Below are 12,015 nucleotides of genomic sequence, written 5' to 3' on the forward strand. Positions count from 1 at the left end.
TTACATATGTAATATGACTGTGTTAGCAGTGGAAGGGTTGCCATTCTTTGATTTTAAAAAAATGTCCTTGGTCATTCTGAGTAGTCCTTTATTTAAAAAAAGAAAACTTTTCAAAAAAAGTTCTTAAAAAGTTTACAGTTTAAGGTTATAAACTGTGTTTAATAATATAAAACATTAAAAAGATGTTGTAAAGCTATTTTGAGTTTGTTTATTAATATAAAAAATTTGAGAATTACAAAAAAAAAAAAATTATATGATAGATTTTTTGAGTCAAATTTTAGTACAAAACATGTGAAAATTGATAAGATTCAAGATATTTCCAGTTTTTTTTCAAAATTTCCCAAATTCCAGGTTTTTCCAGGTTTTTTTTGTCAAAATTGTCAAATTCCAGGATTCCATTAAATAAAAAATTAAGTCTACAATAAACTTATTTGGGGAACCCCGAAAGCCAAAAACTTAAACTATTTTGAAATTTTGAAGTATTACTAAGTCTAAAATAAAACGTATTAATGTGTTTTAAATTGACTATTAAAAAAAAAAAAATTTTTTCTTAATTTTAGCTAAAATTAAACTAGTTGTTTTTTTTAACCGTTTTTTCAACTGTACGGGAAAGCGCTTAATTTTGCAAAATAATTATAACGCATTTTTTGTCGATGCAAAATGAATTCTGAAGGTTTTAGTGACGTAACTTAAAATTTTCGAAAACTTTCTTGAACGCTTTTGTATATAAACAAAGGTTTATAAGTAATTGAGTATCTGCTCTTTTCGGTATTTAGACTGATTTTTTTTAGCTCTGTAAAGAGCTATATACTATGGTGATGTTTAAAATGTTTACAAATATAAAATTGTGTGTATTTACTTTACAATTCATGTGGGTTTTTCCAGTTTTGTCTACTTTAAGGTTTTTAAAACTCTAAAAGTAGCTCAAAAGTCATAACTGCAAATATCACACTTGTCTTACTTAAAGTATCATCTAACATGATTTTTTACTTATTGGTTAATTCTATATCATTACTTATTATCATCTTTTAAATAAATTATTTTTTTAATTAGCAAAATGTTTAGGTAAAAAATTTTTGATAATTGACCAAACTATTTTTTAAAACAAATTAAGAGATAATTTTTAAAAGTTAATCAAAATTTATCAAAAAATGATTAAATTAAAGTAAACATGTCGATTTTAAAAATGTATACACTAACTTTAAAATTAAATTTTTAAACAGTTATCAAAGTTTATTTAGATTTCATAAAAATAATTTGAGACTAACTTGATTTGTTAAAAAAAATATTACTTTGAGATAAGAACGTGGTAAAAGACGACTGTAACAGCTTCTTACAGTTAGTATATAAAACACTCTAAACAAATAAAAAACTATAAAATTAGGTTTGAAAGGTAATAAATCTAAAAAAAATTTTAAACAAAATGTTAACTTTTAAAAGCTTTTTTAAATTTTCGAAACTCCTCTTTTAACATTGAGATTAGATTGTAACTAATGTTACAATGAACAAACTAGTTGTATATTGTAATTTGTAAATAATAAGTTCTATAAAGTTTTGTATAAACATTTTTAACTATTAAGTTTTTTCTATTGTAAGCAAAGGTTATGCAAAGCAAATTATCTGTTTACCTAAACTGTGCGCGAAAACAGGCAAACTTTTTAAGAAAAAAGCGGCATAAAACCAGAATACAAACTTTTAGCTCAAGTTGCATTATAAAGCTCAATTGCAAAATTTCATAGAAAACTGCAGAATGTGTAGTATTGTGACGTAATAATAAATGTTTTATTTCTTTGTCAGTATACTAAGTATAAAAGAAAACAGAAGTTGCATAATTTTGCAGTTTCATATTTAGAATATAGTTCTATTTTACGGCTCTGACAAGAGCTTTTAGTATTTATATTATAAAAAGCTTTTAATGTTTTAAGATGTTTTAGGACTTTTTATACTGATTTAACATAGGATATCTTTACATTAGTAAGTATATAAAAACCTTAAATAAGACTTAATTTAATTTGTTTTCTTGATAAAAGCTTTCTAATTAAGCGATATTTCTATAGAAAAATCACCTAAAACCTAAATGAAGCTTATATAAGATACCTTGAAAAAATTATTTTGCCGTACCAATTAAAATAAAAGTATTATGAAAAAATAGTGAACTATACAGTGACATAATAGAAAAAATATAAACGTAAATTTTGTTGAAGATCTGTTTATTGTTTTAATCAAAGGTATAACTAATACTTTGTAACTTTATACGTTTATTATCTAAACATGTATTAAATTTTATACAACGTCATTTTTTATCAAAATTTTTACCAATAGAAAGTCATTTAAGGTTAATGATTTTTATTCATTCAAGTAATGAAATTCTTTTAAATACAATAAAAAGATAAATAAACGTGATATAAGAGGTTGAAAAGTCTTTTAAGTTGTATTATTTGCAACTTTAATATACTATTTATTTGTGCTAGCTTTGACTATTTAGCTTTAAATAGAAGTTGCTTCAAAGAATATTTGTAATTTAACATAATAGTATTCAGTCAAAATAGTCCGTAGCAACACTATTATGCTACATAATCAAAACAAAACTTCATATTAAGCATGATTCAACAAGAGTTTTGTATGAGCGTTTTCTTAGCTGGATTAGCATATTTTTGCAATTTTCAAAAAATTCCAAACTCTCTTATCTTTATAGCTAACTAAGATTTTTTTATTCAACAAAATGCTTCTTAGTTTTTAATTTAAAAATCCATCGGACTGGAGTTTGATTTTTTGAAAGTGGCCACAAAATTATTTTTTTTAATATATTTACTCCTAATGACGTTTTAGCCAGAAAGTATTATTATTTATTTTTAAATTTTCACTTTGTTGTGTTTTCTAGAACGGTGTTTTTTTTTTTTAATTTATAATTTTTAATAATATATATAATTCAGCCCGATTGTTAATTTTAAAGACCTTCAATTTTCTAACAGTCACTCTAACAAAAAAAAAATTGATACATTTAACTATGACTATTTAAAATGGTCCACGCTTACTTTTTACTTAAACTATTTTAATGTAAGACATGACCTATGGACATTTTACAAAAGTTATCATTTTTTGAACATGAAATCCCTCATATTTACTTTATGAGGGATTAAAAGAGTTAAACACTATAACAACATTTAAAAAACCTTACACAACTGCTAACATATGTATGGTTAAAAGCTGTTAATACTATTTTTTGCTATAGTAATTTTGTCTAAATGATGAACTACTAAAACTTTAAAATATAAATTGAGATAAATATTGTAATAACACTTCTTCATGCTTAAAATGTTACATACAGAGTTGTTGAAACCGTCAACCAGAAATTATTACATACTCAATTAGATTTTTTCAACCTTTAAAGTTTTTTCGAACTAGGTAGTTAGGATCAATGATAATTTAATAAAATAATGTTTAACCTTATGTAATATAGTAAATTTAAAAAAATAAAAAAATATTTTTCAAAGATTGTAACTAAATTAAAATAAAGTTTGCAATAAATACTACATTTAGCCTTTAAAAAAAACAAATTATTTCTTATTTTGCTAATTAAAAAAATGCTACTTTAAGAAAACGTGATGTAGGATAATTATTATAACTTGTTAACATATATGTTTAATTAGTCCTACAAAAAACGTCAAACTGTATCTAAATGGAGCACGACTTGATAACCGAAATGTTTATTTATACTAAAACTTCATGAATAAATTAGTAATTTTTTTTTTGTACTTCAATGAACTAAGATAATAAATATACTAACTTCTTTATTTAATCGATCGTGAAATTATAGTTCAAAGAAATTAATGGCTTATATATGTGTAAGTTGTAAATAATATTTTCAAAAATAATCACAGCAGCGACTACTATAAATATTATAGAAATTAAAGCGTATAAGAAAGAATCGAATTTGTTTTTAAAAAATGCGACGTAAACTGAGTTGCGATATTTGAAAATCAGAAGTGTATTCTAGTGACGTATTGTACAAAGTTTCAACAAGTCGGTTGAAAATTTTATATAAAATAAATCAGAATTTGCTGATGTTTGATGGTGTGGAATTATAGTGTATCGTCTATATTTGTAGCTCTAAAAAGAGCTTTCAATAATAATATTTAAAAGTTTTGCAAATAAATGAAATTATTCTATCATTTGATTATCAAAAAAAAAATATTAAATGTGTTTTAATCTTTTAGTTAATCAAAATATATTTTAACAGTTATTAACTTTAACATAATAACAGAATGCAACTTTAAAATGTAAATTACTTTTAAAACCTTTTCAAAAAAACACAAAAACTTGTAAATATATGAGTAAATTCAACTAATTATGGTTTATGATTGATTAAAATATATTCTAACAATTTACATTCTAAAGTAATCTATATAAACTTTTATTTTTGTATTTCTAAACAGTTTATTCAAATTATACTTTTGTTCAAAGCCTTACAGTAAACTTAACTTCTAATCATTTAAATTCTTTCAAAAAATTTTATTAAACATCACATAAAAATTTAAGCTAGTGTGAAATTTTGACAACAGTATATATTAAGGATAAATATAATTCGTTATTTTATTTATAAAATATATAAAACTCTTAAGTTAAAAACTAAAAGTTAAAACAAGGTCAATTGAAGAAAAGCAATAAAATTTAACAGTAATTTTGGCAAAACTTGTTGTTGCTTAAGTGAATTACAATCAAAAAACTAAAAAAACAGAGAAAGTTATTATAAAAAGAGTGAAATTCAAACTATGTTTTCACTTATGACTGAATTTATTTATACAAAAGAGAAAATATTATGCAAGTCAGAACTTTTTTATTATACAAACTTTATAAATTCTTATTAATCTAAATAATATTGAATTGTATTAGTGGGGAACGGGTCACTTTTGCACGAGCGTCACTTTTGCACGAGCGTCACTTTTGCACGAAGGGACACTTTTGCACGAGCGTCACTTTTGCACGAGGGGTCACTTTTGCACGAAGGGACACTTTTGCACGGAGACACCTTTGCACGAGCGTCACTTTTGCACGAGGGGACACTTTTGCACGGCGTCACTTTTGCACGCAGGGTCACTTTTGCACGAGGGGACACTTTTGCACGGTCGTCACTTTTGCACGGCGACTCTTTTGCACGAGGGGACACTTTTGCACGGCGACACTTTTGCACGGAGGGTCACTTTTGCACGAGGGGACACTTTTGCACGGCGACTCTTTTGCACGGAGGGTCACTTTTGCAAGAGGGGACACTTTTGCACTAGGAGACATATTTTCACGGCGACATTTTTACACGATGACAATTTTTTTGGCAGCTTTCTTGCACAACGACACTTTTGCACGGAGAGTCACATTTGCACGAGGTGACACTACTGCACTTTCGTCATTTTTGCACGGCGTCATTTTTGCACGATGGGACATTTTTGCACGGCAAAATTTTTTCACGATGACAAATTTTACGGCAGCTTTCTTGCACAACGACACTTTTGCACGGAGGTACATTTTTGCACGAGGGAACTCTTTTGCACGGCTTCTTTTTTGCACGAGGAGACACTTATGCACGCAGTCATTTTTCCAAGAGGAGACACTTTTTCTAGGCGACATTTTTTCATAATGAAAATTTTTTACGGCAGCTTTGTTGCACAACGACACTTTTGCACAACGTCACTTTTTTAAGATCAATTTTTACACAGCGACATTTTGGCACTATGACTTTTTCGCACGGAACATCAATTTTGCATGCAGGCCAATTAAAAGTCTTTTTTAGCTAGTATCAAATCTGTAACATAAAAAGAAACTGAAAACTAAAGTTTTATAACATACCTATATTTAAGGAAAAAAACTAAAGATTTAAGATTTTAAACAGTAAAAATTGATGTTAGAAACAAACTAACGAGAAAATAAATTAAAGTTATTTATAAAAGATTTATACAAGGGACAAAAAATTTGATTTAATTAGGAAATAGGATATAAAAATACATTAAGTGTAGGTAAATTGTTCTAGTTAACTTTGAATTTTAATATACTAATCAACAACTATGCCTTTTTATATAGTTTACTATACGGTTACAAGTTTATCGTCCACAAAAAGAAAAAAAATAACAAAAATTCTCAATTTATTAAAACAAAGATAAAAACATAATTTGATATAAAATTTATAGGTTAGCATAGAGAGCAAAATTTTAATCACAAACTTATACTTGTTTACGCTTTGATGTAGAACGATCAACATCAAATATTTAAATGCATTGACTAACAACAAAAATAAAAACCTAACGCTCCAAAGACATTAACAATAGACCGGCCGGATAAATAATCATTAATACATTGATATATGAGTCATCATTAATAGAGTAAAGGTGCTGCTAATAAAATTGAACTATAAACTAAGCTAAATCCTAAAATTAAATCAATAGTTGATAAAAATTACTTAACTAATTTATTTTTAATACGGTTAAGAACTTAAAAATTTTGTTAACCATAATATAACACAGATAAAACGTTTTTAACTTTAATCGAAATTAAATAAAATTTTTGCAAGATACTAATTCATTAGGAAGTTTGCACCATATTTCAACTGACCAATATAAAAAAAAGAACTTTACCAAGCCTCATTGTTGAAATATTGCAGCGGTTTTCCTTGAACAGATTCTATTTGGTTAATATCTTTATTTTATTATGTATAACAAATTAGTGTTTTATATTTTAACTTAGGACGAATTTAAAAGAGAAAAAAAAGCTTATTAATACTGTTCATATCCGGAGACTGAATGAATGAAATGTGGTTGTTTTATAATGAAATTTAAATATAAAGTTTTTTTTTTTGAAGTTTTACGTAGAACAATATAATAACGTACCACATTTCTTTAATTAATGTTTATAATCTGAATTTAAATAAACTAGATGAATGAATTTAATCTCTCAATAAATTATCTTACAAACTAAGTTTTGATCAACTATATCTTCAGTGCTTCAATAAATTTAAAAAGATATGTGACAGTCATGGAAAATAGCATTTAAACAATTGAAACAGATGAATAAGATTTTTTTAATTTAAATATAAACAATTTAGAATACTTTAAACAAAACCAATCTGTATTTCGTTAATTTAAAAAAAAAAAGATGAACTTAATTTAGTAAGGCTTTAAAAAACGAATCTTAAGTATTATGTTTTACTTTTATTCTCCTGATGTTAAAACTAGCATTATATGTTTGTTAAACAAATAATTTAATTTTAAACAATTGTTAAATTGGTAAAATAAAAATAATAATTAGTTTATGAAGTGTAAAGGTATTTCAGATTTTACTTGGTGTTTATTTTTAGTTACCTTTTTAACTCGGCGTGAGAATAAAAAGAGCAGTAAAATAGCTTATTTTTCATGAGTTAAACTTGGATTATTTCATTACTTTAATGTTGCATAACCGTGATAAGCTAATGAGAGAGTAACATTTTGAAGTTTGAACTTATGTTTATTCAAAGTATCAAGAGATACTAATACTAGTTGGTAAAAAGATTATGCTTAATAAATATCGTAAAAACACCATATGCAAAAATTTAAATGGTTTGAAAAGACTTGCACTTTGGCACCAACCGATTTTCTAAAAACTACTCAAATGCAAAATGTATGTGATTCAGAATTTTTATTTTTTACATGTGGCCAACAGTAGCATTAAAAATAAGCATCCTAATGTATATAGAAATAATTGACTTAGCTTGAGTTTTTTTAGCTGATTTTGAAATAATATTTTTGTGTTATAATAAAAATATTTTAATATTTAGTATCAGATTTTTTTAAATTTTTATTCTTTGTTTCAAAGTTCTGTAATTGATTTATTTATATAAGTTTAAGTGGAAGTTAGTTTTATATTATTAAAAGCTTTTGTTTTTAAATATGTTCATTACAAAGAAATTTTTTGTTATGTGAAATTAATTGTTGACAGATTTAAGTTATCTAATCAAGTTATTTATATGTTTGTAGGTACTTTTTATTTAGTTTATTTTAAAAAATATTAGTGCTAGTGCCAAGTGCAAGCCCAAAAGGTCTTGTTAGTACAGTCATAAATGGAGTACCACTTAGTGTAAAAGGATCTCTTCCAAAAGAGAAATCTTTAAAGAGAACAGCTAAGTAAGTTAAGTTTAGGTCAATATTAAAATGCAGTTTTTTTTTTATTAAATGTTTTTAAATAAATAAATTGCTTCAGTTTTTGTATATAGAATTTGAAATGTTAAATAAATAAAATTTTATTATAGTTTTAAGTTTTTTATTTTAAAACTTAACTAAAATTTATACTTTACCATCAATTAAATCTTAATATTAAAACTTGTTTTGTTTTTGAGTAAAAAAAATTAATAAAAATTAGTTTTTTTTTAATTGTTTAATGCTATTTACCATGTCTGTCACATATCTTTTTAGATTTATTTAAGCACTGACGAGGTCTTTGACTGAAACTTAGTTTGTTAAATAAAGTTTTTTGAAAACAAATTATTATCTTAGTCGAGTGAGAAAAGCAAATCAGCTTCACTGGCCGATCGCTGACAATGTCGAAGACATTGTCATCCCATATTATTTGACAAGATATAGTGGCAATGATGTTGACGAAAAGTTTGATCGCTGATAGTGGAAACGTACCAAATCGAATCTTAATATTTGGAAGGTTTATGTTTCATTTGAATACTTTTTACTCTAGAAACTAAAATGTATCAAACTTTAAAAAGTTTCTCAAACATTTTTTTCTTTTAGAGAAGCCCTCTTAAATATTCTACAAGAAACTAGCTGCGTTTTTCTTGATGGCACATTCAAGCTCGCACCACCAATGTTTTCTCAAGTTTTTGTTCTAATTGGAAAGAAAAACGAACTTGCAGTGCCTGTATTATACTGTTTATTGCAAGTTAGTTAGAATTTATAAGTTTTAAATTAAAGTTTTAAATTATTATAAATATTTTATAAAAATGTGTTAATGTTTACATATATACATTACTTAGTTTTATTCATATTATAATTTTTTTTTGTTTTAAAGTTGTGTTTTTGAACTAATCTTTTTCATCTTAGAACAAAGCCCAACAAACATATTCACAAATGTTTCAACTAATCAAGGGGATAATACCAAATTTTCAACCGCCAGCTATATCAAGCGACTTTGAGTTAGCATTGATCAACGCTGTAAACGTTAGTTTTTATACACTTGATAATATGTGAGATAATGTGAAGTTTTTCCTTTTGTAACATTAATTTCAATACGCCTGCCCGTGACAGACTATTAATATAATAACTTTTTTTTATTAATTTTGTACAAAAGTAATTTTGTAGTAATTTTGTACAAAAGTATTACAATTATGTAATAAGTTGTCGCGTTCTATATAAAGCAAATAAGTTTAAACATAATAATGATTTTTTTATAATTTTAGTTTTGTTAATGTTTTGTCTATGTAAACTTTTTGTTGAATATAAATGTTTTTTGATTTTATTTTTCTCATTATTTGTCCTGTTTTAGTGACACAGGTTTTGGTGCCTGAGTCAAACATTGCACAATAAACAAAATAATAACAAATAGTAATAATAAATTATATAAGACCTTATTTACTTTAGAATGAATTTCCGAGTTGCACTATAAGAGGTTGTCTCTTTCATTTGGGACAGAACATTCTTAGAAAAATACAAAGATGTGGACTGCAGACTAGGTTAATTTTTACTTTCTTTTTTAATATAGAAGGCTATTATCAAAAAGTCTTAAATTGCTTCGTTTTAGGTTTCGGTCAGATGTTAATTTTAACAAAGATGCAAAGATGATAATTTCTCTGGCTTTCCTACCCCTTCAAAAGGTTGCAGATGGTCTTCAAGCCTTACTTGCTGTTGTTTGCGATGAACTGGTGCCCATTGTTACCTGGTTCAGAGACACCTACATTTTCAGCCAATCAGGAGGTTTGAAGCCTTTAAATAATTTCAAAAAAATATAGCTATACTTTTTTCAATAAATAATGTTTATAATACTTAAGTATTTTTCATTTGTGGTACATATTTTTGAAAAATATTACGATTGCATAAAGTGTATGTAACGTTCAAAAGCAAATTTAAAAACATGTTTTCCAGTTTTTTTAATAATTATTTGATTAAATTATCTTCAATTTTTAGCAATATACATTTTTATTAAAAATCATCTTAAAAAAACATTAGGTGCAAGAAATCAGCCTAACTTCCCTCCTCATCTTTGGAGTCAACACGAAAGGATTTTGACTGGTGGAGACAGAACAAATAATTATGCCGAGGCTGCACATCGGGCTCTGTATAGTGTTCTGTCAGGCAACCACCCTCATCTGTGGAGCTTCATTGAGTTGCTTAAATCAACCCAAAACTCTCGCGACCTGAATATTGAACACATTGTCTCGGGAATAAAGCCTGCTGGTAAACAGTTAAAGTATAAACAGGCAGATGAGAGAATTTATCGGCTCGTTTCTAACTTTAATGATAATAGCAACATAGTCGAATTTTTGAGAGGGATCTCTCATAACTTTACCTTAGAATAATTCTAAATATTTTTTTTTCGTTAATTTTCTTTTTGTTTGTTTATTGTGGATCTTTTAAATTGTAAACAATAAATAAATGATGACTGGGTATAAAATAAATTGCTTAGTTGTTTTTTTCTATAATTAAAAAATTATTCTATATTAAAATATAACGTAGTCTTGAAATTTATAAACTGATTTATTATTAATAGTTTTGATAGTTAATAGTTAACTGTAACAAAAATGTAGTAGTTTGCGCATGATTATAACTAACAATTAGAATTTAAAGACTACTAAAAAAACAATTTTTTTGATTTTTATATTGTACACTGTTATTAAATTGAGATTTTTAGAAAAAAATTAATACAAAAGTTTTTATTTAAAAGTTAGAAATAGGTTTTAATTTATATTATCAATCCATTAAAATATAAAATTTTATCTGAGTACATTTTTTAAATATAATAAAAAAACGCACGCAATAGATTTATGTTTTTCTATATGTTATAAATCTAAAAAAGGCGTTTAATTGGTCTTCTTGCAAAATTGATGTTCCATGCGAAAAAGTCATAGTGCCAAAATGTCGCTGTGTAAAAATTCTTCTTAAAAAAGTGACGTTGTGCAAAAGTGTCGTTGTGCATTAAAGCTGCCGTAAAAAGTTGTCATCATGAAAAAATGTCGCCTAGAGAAAGTGTCTCCTCTAAGAAAAATGACTGCGTGCATAAGTGTCTTCTCGTGCAAAAAAGACGCCGTACAAAAGAGTTCCCTCGTGCAAAAATGTACCTCCGTGCAAAACGTTCCCTCGTGCAAAAGTGACTTTCCGTGCATAAGTGTCGTTGTGCAACAAAGCTGCCATAAAAATTTGTCATCGTGAAAAAATGTCGCCGTGCAAGAGTGTCTCCTCGTGCAAAAATGACCCTGCATGCAGAAAAGTCTCCTAGTGCAGAATGACGCCGTGCAAAAGAGTCATCTCGTGCAAATGTGACTCTCCGTGCAAAAGTGTCGTTGTGCAACAAAGCTGCCGTAAAAAAATTGTCATCATGAAAAAATGTCGCCGTGCAAAAATGTCTCCTCGTGCAAAAGTGGCGCCGTGCAAAAGTGTCCCCTCGTGCAAAAGTGACCCTCCGTGCAAAAGAGTCGCCGTGCAAAAGTGTCCCCTCGTGCAAAAGTGACCCTCCGTGCAAAAGAGTCGCCGTGCAAAAGTGTCCCCTCGTGCAAAAGTGAACCTCCGTGCATAAGAGTCGCCGTGCAAAAGTGTCCTCTCGTGCAAAAGTGACGACCGTGCAAAAGTGACGCTGTGCAAAAGTGTCCCCTCGTGCAAAAGTGACCCTCCGTGCAAAAGTGACGCCGTGCAAAAGTGTCCCCTCGTGCAAAAGTGACGCTCGTGCAAAGGTGTCGCCGTGCAAAAGTGTCCCTTCGTGCAAAAGTGACCCCTCGTGCAAAAGTGACGCTCGTGCAAAAGTGTCCCTTCGTGCAAAAGTGACGCTCGTGCAAAAGTG

At 27.4% G+C, this 12,015-nt stretch overlaps 1 protein-coding gene across 1 annotated transcript; it reads left to right on the forward strand.

Annotated features, from left to right (window-relative positions):
- Positions 1-660: 660 nt before the first annotated feature.
- On the forward strand, positions 661-10,540 carry LOC145836801 (uncharacterized). The gene is made up of 8 exons (XM_082944574.1): positions 661-673; positions 8,033-8,144; positions 8,514-8,621; positions 8,760-8,907; positions 9,069-9,185; positions 9,606-9,697; positions 9,766-9,938; positions 10,191-10,540. The coding sequence occupies exons 1-8, from the start codon at positions 661-663 to the stop codon at positions 10,538-10,540; spliced, it is 1,113 nt and encodes a 370-aa protein (XP_082800700.1).
- The last annotated feature ends 1,475 nt before the right edge of the window (positions 10,541-12,015 follow it).

The sequence above is a fragment of the Thalia democratica genome, chromosome 5 (assembly GCF_965202585.1).
Source record: "Thalia democratica chromosome 5, ktThaDemo2.hap1.1, whole genome shotgun sequence".
In the NCBI taxonomy this organism is placed as follows: Eukaryota; Metazoa; Chordata; class Thaliacea; order Salpida; family Salpidae; genus Thalia; species Thalia democratica.

Coding starts and splice junctions, on each gene's coding strand:
- LOC145836801 (XM_082944574.1), top strand. Junction 8,145..8,513: donor TCTTTAAAGAGAACAGCTAA/GTAAGTTAAGTT, acceptor TTATTATCTTAG/TCGAGTGAGAAAAGCAAATC. Junction 9,939..10,190: donor CATTTTCAGCCAATCAGGAG/GTTTGAAGCCTT, acceptor AAAAAACATTAG/GTGCAAGAAATCAGCCTAAC.